Below are 16,755 nucleotides of genomic sequence, written 5' to 3' on the forward strand. Positions count from 1 at the left end.
ATGCCAACCCTTTAATTATCTACTTTTTTAATTATTTAAATTGCCAAACTGATTTCAAGTTATACATACATATACACACTTTGGTTAAAATAAGGAAACTAGTACAAATCCTTGATTATGAACATGCAAACTGAAACAGAAATGTGCTTTATCTTCACACCATACAGATTACCAACAAACTTCACCTCTGTGTTATCAAAAAATGAATTTTCTATTATAATGGGGAATACAAACATCACAGGTAAAATGGAGCAAATTAATTTTATAGTACATTTAGCACTTTTCTTTTTGTTTGAAGTCATAGCCAGATTTGCAGGTGAAGCTTCTTTTGTTGTAAATCTCTTTGAGATGGTCGGGCGTGACAGATTACTTAAGAGGTTTGTTTCGCTGGATTCCTTCTCAGGAATTAATTTAATCTGCAGAGCTCCAGATAATTGAATCATGAATACCTGTTGGTTAGAATATTTTTTTCTCCAGTGTAACACTGAGGCCCCCTCATATATATCAATTTGGTTATATTTTTGCAGCTCTTTGTTCTTGACCCCATAATAAAACATTTGTGCATTCAGGTGTAGGAAGAGGGTTGAATCTTGTTGCTCTTTTTTTGAATTTGTGTTAATACTAACATCTTATAAAAAAAAAACATTTATACCTTGAACAAATCCATTGTGAAGAATGTAATTGTTGCCCTAAAACTAGGACATCGCACCAGGTTCCACACAAATAGGAGGGTATAGGCTTATATAAGCATATAAACACACAGTTACTCTTGTAATTCTTTGAAGATAAGCGATTCCCCTGGTATAAAAGGAAGGTCTTTGAATCTAGATGGGATAACAATTGACATAAAATGTGAATAAATAAGTGGAAATTCTGAAATGAAACACACATGATATGTATAATTCTATTTATACTTTTCATTCCATTTTTTTTCTAAAGAAAGGCTCCCAAATATCCTTCTTAAATATATGTTGTAAATTTTCTTTGATATTCCACATCTCTTCATATTATGACACTGGATGGCCTTTTTTGTTATTCATTCATTTTCCAGCGTCTGGACTTAATTTCTTGCCTTAGCATTTGCAAAGAGGCTTGTTTGCAGATTCCTTCATCCTGGAATGGTTGAGGGATATGTAGCAGAAATGTTTTTTATAGTTTTGTTTTTTCTTTAGTTTTTTACATTGTCTCCATCTTTTCGATTCTTGTCATTACCGCTGACTCTGTCGCACAGTGCAGTTATGACTTTACTGTAGATCCAGAACTGAAGAGCTTAAGTGAACTGCCCTCCCACAATCTTGCTTTACCCCACCTACAGAAAAATACTGGTGCACATGGGTTCTCACAGGTTTGTTCTACATGATGTGTGATATTTTCATTGTGCGGAGAGTCGCTTTTTGCTCCCCAATGCTCCATCCCAGCAACACATTTCTGAAGCCACCATCTCACACTCTCTTCACCGATGCTTTGAACTTGGCTGGTCTGTCTGAGGAGACTTGTTGTTCTCCATTTTCCAGAATGGCTCCAGTGAAAAGCGGGAGGTGCGACAGTTCCAGTTTACAGCATGGCCGGACCACGGCGTTCCAGAGTACCCGACCCCCTTCCTGGCATTCCTGCGCCGGGTTAAAACCTGCAATCCTCCAGACGCAGGGCCCATTATCGTCCACTGCAGGTGAGCAGTGTTCTATGTAGTCTCACTGCTGACACAGACATTTTAATTTTCGGATAAAAGATTCCCAGGATGACTTTTTTTCCCACCAAAATGTGTTACACTTTCATCTTTCTGGCTCTATATTATATATGTGGTGAAGAATGATCATGCAAGGGGCCTGTTTGTTCGGTAATCTCAGGAGACACATGACTTTGGCAAGACTGAGGAGCGGTATTGACTAATGGGTATAATGTGTGCTGGGACCTTGAATGTGAGCATTGAAAGGGCTGGGGATTGGGGTGAGCTTTTGTAATAAAAAGGTGCTGTCTGTGACTGTGTGAGTATACCACTGGCACTTTGGAATAAGGTAGCATGGCTTTAGGGGGTTAGGGTTGGTGTGGGGGGTGGTTGTACTGTCAAAGGGGTTATGGGTTTTGTGCTCCTGTGACTGGCATGCTTTTGTGTGCCGCAGTGCCGGTGTGGGCCGCACGGGCTGCTTCATAGTCATCGACGCCATGTTGGAGAGAATCAAGCACGAGAAGACGGTGGACATTTATGGGCACGTGACCCTGATGAGGTCGCAGAGGAACTATATGGTGCAGACAGAGGACCAGTACAGCTTCATTCACGATGCGCTCCTGGAGGCAGTGGCTTGTGGGAACACGGAGGTGGCGGCCCGCAGCCTGTACACGTATATCCAGAAGCTCTCGCAGATTGAGGCCGGAGAGCATGTGACGGGCATGGAGCTGGAGTTCAAGGTAACTGGGCGAGCAGCAGCCGCTGCCGGGTGACTGGTCCTCATACGCATTAGCAGTTTGATCATTAGTAATTGATGAAAGGGTATTTTTTAATGAACACTTGTTTTCAGGAGGATAGGAGTGGGTCACCTCATTTGAGCCCTTTACTGAATTGCAGGAGTTCTTTTACTTACACATTGATGGGGTGGCAAGTATAATAATTTGCACAAGCCAATTTCAGTGTTCTGCTTACTTGAAGGGCTGTATTCTGTCAGCCGCAGTTTTTGTGAAAGATATAGTTGGAAGAGGCTGGAAATTGCTTTCTGATTATGTAAAATAAAATGCATTACTTGCTAGTAATATGGTTAATATACATTCTTTTAAGTATTCATATAGATCTGAACCTATCAATAGCCCCACACTCTGTCATTCTTGTATATAGTATATAGCTATAGATTATTTGTCAAGTTAGTTTTAACCAATGTTAGATGTATCCATTTTTCTATAAACAAGTCCCTGCCAAACAGCAGTCTTTTTTTTTCTTTCTAATATGGATTCAAAAAACATATTTTTGTCTTGCATTTTACCTCTGCGAATCAAGACCGAGCCTTTCATGACTAATTTGCTGTATGAGATGTGTAGAAGATGTGAGGGAGAAAAAGGTTGAAAAGTATCAGCATGACATAGTTAAAAATGTTCATTTTTGGCCACAGTGGGGAACTATCTAGGTCTGTGATTCGGCAGATAATGAGAGGCTGGTGCCAGCATTTTGAGAATCTGTTTTATGTACCTCCAGGTGTTCCTGTGAAACTATATCAAAGCAATCCCATGAAGTGAGGAGGGAGTAATTTTAGTACATGGCACTGGTTTGACTTGGAAAGACCTGAAAATATTCTTCTGAATTTCACTGTGCATTCCAGAAACATTGATAAAGTAATAACTAGGTTACTTATTCCTTGCTCAACAGTCTAGAAGAGACAACGAGAGGAGACAAATTACTCAGACAACTGACCTAAAAACTGCTATGTAATCTGAGTATAGTAATACACGTGATTTTTATTTCCCTTCCAGCACTTGATTTGTATTATTACACAGCACTGCTTTTCCTTTGGTACAGCAAGGAGTATTGCTTTTAACTATTTAACCATTTTTACCATTTGCCTCTTATGGCCTTTTTGTCATTTGTAGCTTTCAGCTGTCTGCTTAATGTAATGTTTTTGGTTTTGAAACACTTCCAAAAAAGTTTTTACATTAGACAAACTGGCTTCCCTTCACATAATGTGTAATGAAGCAAAGGTATATTTCTAGTGCATTTCTAACAGTTTTATTTATTACATCAAGAAATCTTTCCAACCACAGAACATAAATGAAGGGCTACATTTAAAATATACTTATCATATCCTCAGTTTAATCAAGTGAACCGCTAATCTTATAACAAAGAAACAGTTCCACTCAGAAACCATCTCACAGTCTTATTACAAAGGTATGTCTTGCAAAGGCAGTCCAATCTGAAAATCTGAGAAGACTTGTAACTCCTATTATATAGACCCCAGCTCCAATGGGATTGATTTAACAGTAAAAAGTGAACAAACTAAATAACTTAGTCATGACATTGCTTTATTTTAAGTTACACATTTATAGATACAAAAAAGTATTTGATCCCCTGCTGATTTTGTACATTTTCAAAAAAGTTATAAATTGATTTGCATGTTAATGAGGGAAATAAGTATTTGACCCCTTCGACTTAGTCCTTGGTGGCAAAACCCTTGTTGGCAATCACAGAGGTCAGACATTTCTTGTAGTTGGCCACCAGGTTTGCACACATCTCGGGAGGGATTTTGTGCCACTCCTCTTTGCAGATCCTCTCTAAGTCATTAAGGTTTCGAGGCTGACGTTTGGCAACTCGAACCTTCAGCTGCCTCCACAGATTTTCTATGGGATTAAGGTCTGGAGACTGGCTAGGTCACTCCAGGACCTTAACGTGCTTCTTCTTGAGTCACTCCTTTGTTGCCTTGGCTGTGTGTTTTGGGTCATTGTCATGCTGGAATACCCATCCACGACCCATTTTCAATGCCCTGGCTGAAGGAAGGAGGTTCTCACCCAAGATTTGACGGTACATGGCCCCGTCCATCGTCCCTTTGATGTGGTGCAGTTGTCCAGTCCCCTTAGCAGAAAAACACCCCCCAAAGCATAATGTTTCCACCTCCATGTTTGACGGTGGGGATGGTGTTCTTGGGGTCATTCCTCCTCCTACAAACACGGCGAGTTGAGTTGATGCCAAAGAGCTCGATTTTGGTCTCATCTGACCACAACACTTTCACCCAGTTCTCCTCTGAATCATTCAGATGTTCATTGGCAAACATCAGACAGGCCTGTACATGTGCTTTCTTGAGCAGGGGGACCTTGCGGGCGCTGCAGGATTTCAGTCCTTCACGGCATAGTATGTTACCATTTGTTTTCTTGGTGACTATGGTCCCAGCTGCCTTGAGATCATTAACAAGATCCTCCCGTGTAGTTCTGGGCTGATTCCTCACCGTTCTCATGATCATTGAAACTCCACGAGGTGAGATCTTGCATGGAGCCCCAGACCGAGGGAGACTGACAGTTATTTTGTGTTTCTTCCATTTGCGAATAATCGCACCAACTGTTGTCACCTTCTCACCAAGCTGCTTGGCGATGGTCCATTCCAGCTTTGTGTAGGTCTACAATCTTGTCCCTGACATCCTTGGGCAGCTCTTTGGTCTTGGCTGTGGTGGAGAGTTTGGAATCTGATTGATTGATTGCTTCTGTGGACAGGTGTCTTTTATATAGGTAACAAGCTGAGATTAGGAGCACTCCCTTTAAGAGAGTGCTCCTAATCTCAGCTCGTTACCTGTATAAAAGACACCTGGGAGCCAGAAATCTTGCTGATTGATAGGGGATCAAATACTTATTTCCCTCATTAACATGCAAATCAATGTATAACTTTTTTGAAATGCGTTTTTCTGGATTTTTTTTGTTGTTATTCTGTCTCTCACTGTTAAAATACACCTACCATTAAAATTATAGACTGATCATTTCTTTGTCAGTGGGCAAACGTAAAAAATCTGCAGGGGATCAAATACTTTTTTCCCTCACTGTAGATAGATAATATGTAAATATTGGAGATATTATTTTTGCTACTTTTTAAACAATGTACTGTATAAACAGTAATTTCTAATGATTTAAGACATGCATTTGTAAAACAATTAGAAAATATGTGCCAGATACAATCTCAACTATAGTTTACGTGCTTTCTAATAAAGTTACATCATATCATATGATTTTGCTTGATTAAGACCATAACTCTTTGCTAATTCTGTTAATTCTGTTCTTAAAACAATGTTTTTACTGTAGGCACTATGAAAAGATAGGTTGCGTATGCAACCCCGGTTATCTGAAAAAGGAAGCACTGCCCAAGGGGGAGGGGTTTCTGTGCACTGCTGTAGGAGCTTGATCGAAACGTCACCTTATCAAAGCTGCCATTGTGCGCTCGTCACTCAGAACAGGTCCCTTCCCACATCCTGTTCCATAAAAAGGTGACGTCAGCGCAGGTTTGTCCTCTTTTCCTGAGAGCCAGGACTCCCGCACGACCTTGCAACCCTTGAGCAGCCCTTCCTTTTTCAGATAACCGGGGTTGCAAACGCAGCCTATTGTTATCTTTCAAGTCGGAAGCACTGCCCAAAGGGGAGGGGTTACTGTATAACCAAGCTGTCGCAAGGGAGGAGGCAGCGAGCTGATAAGGAAGCCTGCCCCAAGGTGACCGCTAGGGGCCTCAGCAACACAACTCCAGACAGTAACCTCAGGGGCCCCGTAGGGCCGCACCTGAGCCACCCAGGAGCAAGGACCATAGTCACACTCTTACCGGGAACTGTCTAGAATCAGCATATACAAGGCGGGGCTACAGAGGTCAACTCTTACGCCCTCCGCTCACAATAGCAAGGCTGGCTGCTCTACTAGTGCAGCTAGGAGCAAGGCCGAATCTACTTGCACAATATCTGGTGTTCAGGCACCGGGGTCCCAGTGGACTCGTAGGCCATGGTAATGGTATCCACAATCCAATGCGAGAGGCGCTGCTTTGAAAGCACCTGGCCCTGTGTCCGCGCTCCATAAGACACAAACAATTGGTATGAGCGCCAAATATCCTTAGTGCGTTCCAAATAGCACCTGAGGCAGAGGGCAGAGCAGGTGAAGCCAACTCTCTTGCTCTGAAGCGAAGGGAGGAGGATGGAAAACCATCAACTCAATTGGCCTGTTGACATGGAATGGAGACAGCACTTTCGGGCGGAACGCAGGGATAGGCCGTAGCTTGACCCTGGAGCCATCTCCCACAAAACGGACACATGATGGGTGTATGGACAGGGCGTGTAACTCGCTCACGTGTTTTGCAGAGGTGATTGCCAGCAAAAATGCAGTTTTAAGTGACACCAGCTTCATCTCAGCTGAGTTCAGTGGCTCAAATGGGTCTTGGGAAAGTGTGTCCAGCACTACATCAAGATGCCATGCGGGCAGTGAAGGGGTGCGAGGAGGCCGTAGCCGGCGAGCTCCCTTTAAAAACTGCACAGCCAAGAAATGAGACCCAGGGGGCTCGCCATCAATCTGGACATGACATGCGGAGATATACTTTGAGCGTGGACGGGGACTTGCCCTGGTCCAACAGCTCTTGCAGAAATTGCAATATGACCCCGATGGGGCAATGAATTGGGTCATGACCGCCGTCTTGGCGCCAGGTGCTAAACATCCACCAGCGGTAGGAATACTGCGACCTCATAGAGGGAGCTCTCGCCGACTTAATAGTGGCTACCACCGCGTCTGACAGACCCCAGGCCCAGAGCTGGAGGAGTCCCGGATTGGGGTGCCAAAGCATGCCCTGCACCCGGGACACACAACAACTGGAACGCCTCTGCAACAAGTGGAGCGCCTAGCGGGCCCACCTCTGTAAGTGCATCTCCACCTGGCAACGTTTATATACACGGGGGCGTTGCGACAACAACCACACGCAACCTTGCTGTTGCCGGACTGAACATACATGTGTATACCAAGCACCAGGTGCTGGATACAAGCGCCACGTAAGCCCGTAGGCTTAACCGTGTGCCGGGGTTTCCGGGAACACCGGGTGATGCGGAGTCCGGGGTCTACAGGGGCCGAGGGTAGTAGACCACCAGCCGTAGCGGGATCTAAAACCAAGGCCTGCACGCACGGACCGAGAGGGCTAGCAGTGCTCGTTCTCAGCGAACTGAGAGAGCGAGATCTCCTACAGCCGCAGCCACGGGCTGTAGTGCGGGTGCAAGCCAGCGGAGGAGCATCTCACGCAGGCGAGATCTCTTACGACACACCGAGGCTCAGGCCAGGCAGCCGGGCCTTGGATTTTACTGCCACTGCATAATCGACTATTATTTTTAAAGTGTGATATTTGTGTCCGAAACTGAAACCGAAGCGAACCGGAGCCCTGGAGTGTGGACAGAACAGAGTCAGGTTAGCTATCAAATAATAAATAAACAGTACAAATAGAAACAGAAATAAACAGTGGTGACAGCACAGCCGTGAAGCCAACCAACCGCAAGCAATAGTAATTATTGTAAACAATAATAACAAAGTCTAATGCAAAGACAAGACACAGAGAGCTCACGTTCTCGGGTCCAAGCGAAGTGGCAAAAGAGGATGAACCTGCGGTGACGTCACCTTTTATGGAACAGGATGTGGGAAAGGACCTGTTCTGAGTGACGAGTGCAGGGGCCAATGGCAGCTTTGATAGTGACGTTTCGATCAGGTTCCTACGGCAGTGCGCAGAAACCCCTCCCCTTTGGGCAGTGCTTCCAACTTGAAAGATAGGACTCCTGGTATGTCTCCTGGTAATGTTCTTGCTTGGACTACTGTTGAAACCCTATAAGCCAAGACTTTTTGGAGTCTATCATAGCTGATTGAGAGCATGACTTCCCCAGATGAACACTGCAGGTGTTGGGTTGGTTGGATTCACGTGCTTACTTGGGTTTTCAATGGGATCTATAACTCAACTCCAATGGGTTCCAACTCAACACCGTTCTCCTTTCATATACACAAAAATCATTCTAACGCAGTAAAACGTCATAGAAAACTCACAGGTGAGTTGTGAATTGTTGCCTTACTTTTTTCCTCCTTCTTCGTCTTTTGCAGCGCCTGGCCAACTCGAAAGCCCACACATCCAGGTTCATAAGTGCCAACCTTCCCTGTAACAAATTCAAGAACCGCCTTGTTAACATCATGCCCTATGAGACCACCCGTGTGTGCCTGCAGCCCATCAGAGGGTTGGAGGGATCGGACTACATCAACGCCAGCTTCATCGATGGATACAGGTAAGGTCTCCTGATAACATCCTTATGCTCCTGCGAACATTGAAAACAAAGGGTGTAGGGTGTAAGAGTCAAATTAAATGATGATTTAAATTAAAATAAACTTCTTATGAGCACTTAACTTTACAAACATCCCTACATTTGGAAACGGCTTTAGATTTTCATCTACCTAGCAATCATTCTCTTTGTCAGTTGGGAACTCCTAGGAATTTTGATATCAGTCCCCTCATTTCATGATATACATTGGTGTTTTTTTGCAGGCAACAGAAGGCCTACATTGCCACACAAGGACCCTTGGCAGAAACCACAGAAGATTTCTGGAGGATGTTATGGGAGAACAATTCCACTATTGTAGTGATGCTCACCAAATTGCGGGAAATGGGAAGAGTAAGTCAATCACCCTTCAGTGAATGGCAAAACTATATTATAACAATTGATGTGCTTGCTGAAAACCAACCTCACCTTTGTGCAATGGGCAGAGACTCCTGCAAATTACAGACTATATACATTTTTATTTTAAAATAGTAATGAAATCAAGTGCTAGTCTAGCACAGTGCAAAAGGGAAGAACTCAAAACACACATCTCTCACAATTCCACTACGGTACGTATAATGTTGTAAGTGGTAGTATTAGGATTGGCAGTTTTAGAATTATTCAATATTTGGCTGACACTTTTATCCCAATTGACACCCATTTATGCAGTTAAGTTGTACCCACAACATTCTTGTTATAAGTCCAGAGCTCCAACAACTACTCCACAAAGCTGCCCACAAGACAGCAACAGCTCATTATTTGAAGGTTACCATATGTTTGAGAGTAATTCCGCATTACCAAACTACAGTAACAGTGTCGTGCCGTTAACAGCTGTAAAAGTTAGCTCCAAAAAAAAACTGATTAGGTTTAGATGAGTGTTTTGTTCAGGAAACATATGCCCTTATTAAAAAAAGTATGTTAAAATGCATCATTTTTGTAATGAACCTATAGGAAGGGCTTTTCTTAAGTAAATAGATTTGATCATGCTGAATAGCATTTGCTGGATCAGATTAGACTTAATTTCCACTCCATGATTTTTTTTGTTTGTTTTTTAATCAGTAGGCCTTTCCTGTTTCTGTTAAAAAATATTTCTGTCATCGTTTTCCAAAGGCAAGGAAAGGGGGAGAGGCAGGTTAGGCCCAGTTATTAATGCATCCATCATTACCATGGTAACCCAAAGAACAGAATTAACGATTAATCTCATCTTCCCAGAGAACAGCACCAGAGAGGTAGAACTCTTTCAACAGAAGACATTAGTCGTATACATAGGACATATTTTTATGGCATGAGATCATTAACCCTTTGACACAGAACATATTCAATCTTGTATAATGAGTGGCAGACTTAGCAACAGATACATTTTCATTGTTCTTATATAACTGCAGCATTTATTTGACTTCAGATGCCTCTGAAATGTAAGTGTGTGTAACAAACTGCTTATGCTACTCCACTATGAAAAAATACAACAAAACAACATGACAAGTGCAGCATTTATAGTTTGATTGAAGACAATGTTGAGAAGGTGGTTTGAGAAATGTCCTTTTTAAAGTATTTCTCTTGCGGTTAAAGTCTACATTCATTCAAGTTTGCATCACTTTCATTAAAACATGATCAATGCTCATATTTCTACTGGTTGATTTTTCAGTTATTCCATTTCTTACGATCAACAAGAGAGGCAAGTTAATTATACAGTATTGGCTGTTTTGTTTTTACCGAACCCTAAAATTGCCCAATTAGAAGAGCTCAAGAAAACCTAATTTATACTTAATGTGTACTCTAGATCTAGATCCCTACCCTTCTGGTTTTTGTTCCAACCTAGGTCTTAATTACTTAATTGAATGGTATATTGCTTTGTTAGGTCAATTAAGGAATCAAATAAGCAATTAAGACATTAGTTGGAACAAAAAACAGCAGGGCAGGGAGTACTCCAGGACCGGTTTGAAAACCACTGCTCTAGATAGTGATCATGAACTATGGGAGAGGGGGAATTGATGTTGATTCAAATGGTTTTAACCTTTCTCAACCAGCACAGGGTTTGTAGAGCATCCTTCTTTATCACACAAGAAGAGATAAACGTATTGATCTGATGCATGTTGTCTTTAGGAAGACTGCCATTTTGGGCACTTCAAATCCTGTTCTTGAGATTGTTTCATAGACTTGCCATAGGATATAAAAGCTGACTTGCCTTTTTAAAAACTTTTTGAAAACTCTTATTAAAAAAGTATACTTTTAATTATACATGGACAACTTGAGCTTCAATTTATGCTACTTATGTTGAGAAAGTGACATTCCCCAAACACTGAATGCAGGCCCTGTTTTATATATTTGTGTTCAGGCTTGCTATGTGATTTGGTTTTGGTTTTTCTGAGAGTATAACAAAACATTCACCTTTACAAATGCCAGGGCTGACATCTGTTGTTCTTAGTCTGACCAAGGAAAGAGAGTTTACCTTAGTAAGATAAATGTCAGACTATTAACTTTTTATATTTTCGTCCCAATTAAATGGCATCAATCCTACTACAAAAGGTGCATCGTTTTACATGGTCGGAGGGAGACACATTTTTTGAATTCACATTCTATTAAAACATACCTGTCATTTGCAAGAGTCACTCATTATGGCAATGCTTTTATTTTTCAGCAGGTGCGAAACAGTATTGTCAAGCAATTATATGTGTTGCATAGTTAACAGGTCCTAGTGATTAGCTTAACAGGAACACTTTATTTTTAAAGGCTGGTGTTGTATTGGGGTAAATACTCTTTGAAACGGATCGAGCCTATTTATAGGTTTATAAATCTGTTCTGTTTCTATGTTCTCCAGGAAAAGTGTCACCAATACTGGCCAGCTGAAAGATCCGCCAGGTACCAGTACTTTGTTGTCGACCCTATGGCTGAATACAACATGCCCCAATACATACTGAGGGAGTTCAAAGTCACTGATGCCAGGGTGAGTACATTTGAAAGCAAATCTGATTTATTATAAGAAATCCTACATTTTCTGCATGCACAGAGGCATCAGGCAAATACAAATCATCAACAAGAATGCTCCCAGTTCAACAAGTGACAGTGTCTATTGGCATCAATAAAATCACTCCCAAAAGTTCAAGCTTCCTTCTCCAGTAGCCTGCTATGTTGATCCAACTTCATGTTTTCATGTTTTGTTCTAGTCCCCAAAGTGCACCCAAATTGAAAAGGCTCAATGCCTACAAGTCTAATTCAAAATCATTTCTGATTCGCAAGACTGTAGAGCACCTAAATTGAGAACAGGAAGAAGTTAAAGCATAACAGAGGTGTTTGTGGTCTGAATGTCTGAGTGGATAAGTTGCGCTTTACTAGGAATAAATTGGGGAAACTGATTCCCCTGACAGAAGAAGAGTAGAATTCTCCACACCAAGAGTTTTTCTCTTGCCCGATTTAATCACATTCCTTAATTTCTTTCTTCAGTGCTGACAATACAGATCTGCAGCTGTCCTTCAATTTGAACTGTCACAAATATCATGATCCAGTCAGGGTCATTATCAGCTCCTCCCATCCACAGAGGCAAATATTTGTGTGTAGTTCCAGCATAAAGCAGAGGGAATATGGACAGTGGCTATTAAGAGAAACTCCTTAATATTTTGTATCTGGAACCATAATACCTTTAATTTCACCTCCCTGAAATCCTATTTATTTGAGCTTTAGATCATTTAAACTTAAAGTTGTGTAAAACATTGGACACAAATGTTCCAGATTTACTGATTTTTTATTTTTATTTTTTTTTTATCCTGGCTGTTGGGAATAGAGGAAAGCAAGAGTTGTGAAAACACTTCTAAAAACATCTGGGTAACAGTTAAATGTGATAATTGCACATGGAATTATGCTTTGCATGTTGATATTTTGGATTAGGGTTTTTAACAGAACTTTGGATGTGGAGTCTGTGAGCCAACATTTGAAAATGTATACAGGAAAACAGATAATTGTGAAACAGTCAGTGGCCACCTGTCTCTGGTGTCCTTGGTAACAAACGTTGCTGAGGTATAACTATTACATCATCAGGGACTCCCTGTACTGCGCTTGAGAGCATTTCACTGAATTCAACCAACATGCAAATCTACCACAGGCTCTCTCGTTAAAACCGCTCTCCTTGGCCCCACTGGGAGAGGTTTTTATAAGAATCATTGTTAAATACATTTTCTAATACCACACACAGTCTTACACAAGATACATGTCTCTTAGATCTTTACTAGGGGATGAGGTGAGTGGCCAATGCAGACTTCATTTTATAGAGGCCTAATTGTTATTGAATTTGCACAACTGTCAGTTCAGTAGTTATTGTTAGGTTTCACTTGAGAAATACAGAAAATATTGAAAAAATGATCTTGGGTGACTACAAGGGCTTGGGGGATCTTGTAACTTGTTTGCCACTGTGATGCCTTTAATCACTTGTCTCATCCAGGTTGGGTTGCTTTTCAGCCTTTTACTGCGAGGATGAAAACCACATATTTAATTGCGTGACTGTTTGCAAAAAGCCTTGAGGTGTTTTTTGTTTTTTGATTGCTTTAGTTTTTAATTACAAGGCAGACATTTTGAAATAGATCCTCAGATGTAAACCTAAATCCGATTCATACCTTAGTAATACAAAAATAATGAAAATGTGTGTCCTGAGGGTGAGGTAAGGGGGTGCTTATGTCTGTGAGGACTGTAATGGAAAACTTTGCTGGAGATACAGTCGCACATCTCCTAGTGAGGAAGGTATGTCTCTGAGACTCCCTAACTCTATAAGATGTGTATGGGGCTCTACAGGGAGTTTTCCTAGAGATCCCACTCATTGTCATTACAATAATAATCGCAGATGCTTTGTTCAGCAAATCCCCATGTGTTGGGTAATATCTGGAGGTCACATGCCTTTACTACTACTGTTTTGACTTCAATGCATTTAGATAGTTTGTCCACTGCTAACCTCAAGGAAAACTTGACTTTAGGTTTTTATGCCAGGGAGCCTGCATCTATACATTTTGCATGCATTTGTTAACCATTGGTAAGCACATCTGAGCAAAGAATAGGCTCAGTTTTTGAAAACAAGAACATTGTGACAAGTGGATGAATCCCGGATATCATGTTTTTTGTCAGATTCATTATTTGGAGTTGCAGCTACAATTTTGAATTTTGAATGAATGTAAAAACAAACCGGTACACAATAAGAGGTGACCGATACTCGGCTGCATGGATGATCATGAATATGGAGGCACTCTCTGACTAATGAATGTTATCCTGCTTCAGAAGACTATTTCTATTCCAAGTTCTCTATTGTGGCACTTCAAAGCAGTCTCTCTCATTGATTTCTTTGAGATTATTCCATTTAACAGTGTTTCCAAATAAGATGCTTTTCATGCCTTGTGCACTATTGATTTCTTAGGCTTATCTCTCTGAAAAACAACAGATACAAAAAATGTAAATTAGTACAACATAGTCTGACTCTGACAATATGCAAGGAGCCACAAATGAAAACCTCCGCTCAGATTTATATGTATTGTAAATGCAAATTATCTCCAACCCTTCAATAGATTAAATGTACTATTTCAACAAAACATACATAATTTTTAATCATGAATAAAAGATTGATAGTTTTTTGGGGCTGGGGGGTTATTTTTTTAACCTAAGTACATCTCTTCTGATTGGTTAGTAGCATCTTGCAGATAATAGTACCTCAATTAGGTACATTTGGAAAGATCCTAAAAAATAATCCAGAAGCTTTGCTTCATATTTTCATTTTTTTTCCGGGATTCCTGTATTTGTGGCCATATGAGTCAATTGTGTAAATAGTCTTCATCTGAAAAAAAAAAAAAAAGACTAAAACAAATTGGGGATGGTGGGTCCTTGTTCTTTGTAGGTGTGAATTTTACTGGAAGTCCATAGCACTTAAGCACAGTCTTAGATTAAGGAAGGTTAAGGAAACTGATGAAGGTAAATAATGAATGGAACTGGGAGTGAGTGAAGAGTGTGGATGGGACGATACCTGATGTCTTTGTTTGAAAAGTTAATTTGCCTGGTAAAGAGTACTGTACATGGTATGAGTGTGAATTAAATTATGGTGCAGCTGGGGCTAATTTGCAAGCAGAGCATGTCACGTCCAAAAACTTGGGCAAAAGGCAGACGTGAGAAAAACTAACTGCTGCCATCTGTGTATTAGAAGGTATTTTTAAGTAGTATTTAGACAGCATTTTTGCATGAATCATTTAGATCTGAGAGTCCTAATTAATGTGCAAAGAGTTTCAACAAACAAATAAATTTAAGTAATCAAAATGAAAGCATTCAAGTGAATGGCTGCATATTCCAGTACTTGTACATGTATTTACTTTAAGCACAAGATATACAGTGGTTTATTACACAAAGCAATGTATGATTGTGACAGATTTAAAGTGTGTACTAAATAAAGTGTTTTAAAAAAATGTTTTGAAGATCTATAGAATAAATTAGATTTTATATTTTATCAAGTGATCTTTGTCAGTAGTAGCATTGGGGGTTTCTTTAAATTATTATAGATCTTGCATATTAGCCTGTTAAGTTACACAAACTAGTTGTGTAAAAATAATTGGCAAAAGTCTTCAGCTTCAGTTACAATAGTCTGAACCCTGTTGGGGTCTGGCAGGCCAACAAACCCCCAGGCATTCTCATGTTTTTTTTTTTTTTTTTTTTTTTTTTTTCTCTTCTCAGATCTCCATTATTATGCTTACGTCATACTGAAAAGCACAGATTTACTGAGCTTATTTTCACCCATCTCTGATTCAAGATGAGCTTAAGCTTTGTCAGTCCTTTTCAGGAGTTTGATTGTTCAGTTTCCTCCAAATGTCTTTCAGGCCTCACCAACTGTAATTGTCCCCCTGTCCCTTTCAGGATGGACAGTCACGAACAGTGCGGCAGTTCCAGTTCACAGACTGGCCAGAACAGGGTGTGCCAAAATCAGGAGAGGGCTTCATAGACTTTATTGGCCAAGTACACAAAACCAAGGAGCAATTCGGACAGGATGGGCCTATCTCTGTACACTGCAGGTAAGAGTCGTCATTTATTGGAATGGGGAGTAAAAAGGAAAACGGTTAAATCATCTTGCCATTAATAGTAATAGCCACGTTGTAGTGTGTGTGATCAGACTTTGCTTGGATTCAAACTGTTGCTGTGGCACATGAGTGATAGCTCCACTACTCCAAAAGAATATGTGGGGGATTTCCAGGCCTAGGAGAGTGACATCACTGTAACAGGCTCATGCACACAATGCTTGTCAATTCTTATAGTTTAAAGTTAACTTTTTATAAATAGTGTCTGCTGATATTAGTGGTGTCTGACAAAGACAAGGACTTCAGTTCTGCTCATGCAATGAACTGCTACAGCTTTTTGTCAGTGTTCTCATTTCAAATGTCTTCTGCCGTCTGTGTATGCTAATAGCCTCCCTCATCTTCAAAATAATTAAAAAGCAAAACTTCTGGCTTTCTCTTTAATAAATCCCTAATCTCCGTTACTACATTTTCTTTTATAATTGGCTATAAATCATTTAATCTCTAAAGCTTAGCTTTGCGCATTTTTCAAAAGCTGTTTAAGATTTAGTGAGTCTGTGTTGTTTTTAATGCTTTACTTTGTTTTTGGTGAGTTGAATAGCTTATCCGGCAACCTGCATCAAATGACTTGACACGCTCAGTAGTAATGCCAAAAAACATTTTCTTGTTTTTCATACCATGCTCTGTCAATGCAGGGTTTAATTAAACAGAATAGTTACTCTCAACTGGGAGTTGTGTGTACTGATTGAAGGTAAATGTGACTCAATCATTGAATTTTTGAATGACCTAATACTCCACACTTTCAATGTGGGATAAAATGCAGGGGTGAAAAACCAAATCAATTAAAAATAAAAACCTGAAAAGTATTCATTAGAAAAGTATTCACCCCCTTTGCTATGACACTCCTAAATAAGAGCACTGGTCAGAGAAGCCAACAAGGTGAATGACAATGTTCCATGACTGAG

General features: G+C 40.6%; 1 protein-coding gene across 8 annotated transcripts in view; it reads left to right on the forward strand.

Moving 5' to 3' along the window:
- ptprsa (protein tyrosine phosphatase receptor type Sa) overlaps positions 1-16,755 on the forward strand; it is a 319,426-nt gene that overhangs the window by 291,181 nt on the left and 11,490 nt on the right. For all 8 annotated transcript variants that reach the window (XM_066696343.1, XM_066696342.1, XM_066696344.1 and 5 more), the window contains 6 exons: positions 1,515-1,669; positions 2,121-2,406; positions 8,557-8,735; positions 8,993-9,119; positions 11,584-11,709; positions 15,636-15,790. In XM_066696343.1, coding sequence (XP_066552440.1) covers positions 1,515-1,669; positions 2,121-2,406; positions 8,557-8,735; positions 8,993-9,119; positions 11,584-11,709; positions 15,636-15,790 — 1,028 coding nt within the window. The remainder of the gene's footprint in view (positions 1-1,514; positions 1,670-2,120; positions 2,407-8,556; positions 8,736-8,992; positions 9,120-11,583; positions 11,710-15,635; positions 15,791-16,755) is intronic.

The sequence above is a fragment of the Amia ocellicauda genome, chromosome 22 (assembly GCF_036373705.1).
Source record: "Amia ocellicauda isolate fAmiCal2 chromosome 22, fAmiCal2.hap1, whole genome shotgun sequence".
Classification (NCBI taxonomy): Eukaryota; Metazoa; Chordata; class Actinopteri; order Amiiformes; family Amiidae; genus Amia; species Amia ocellicauda.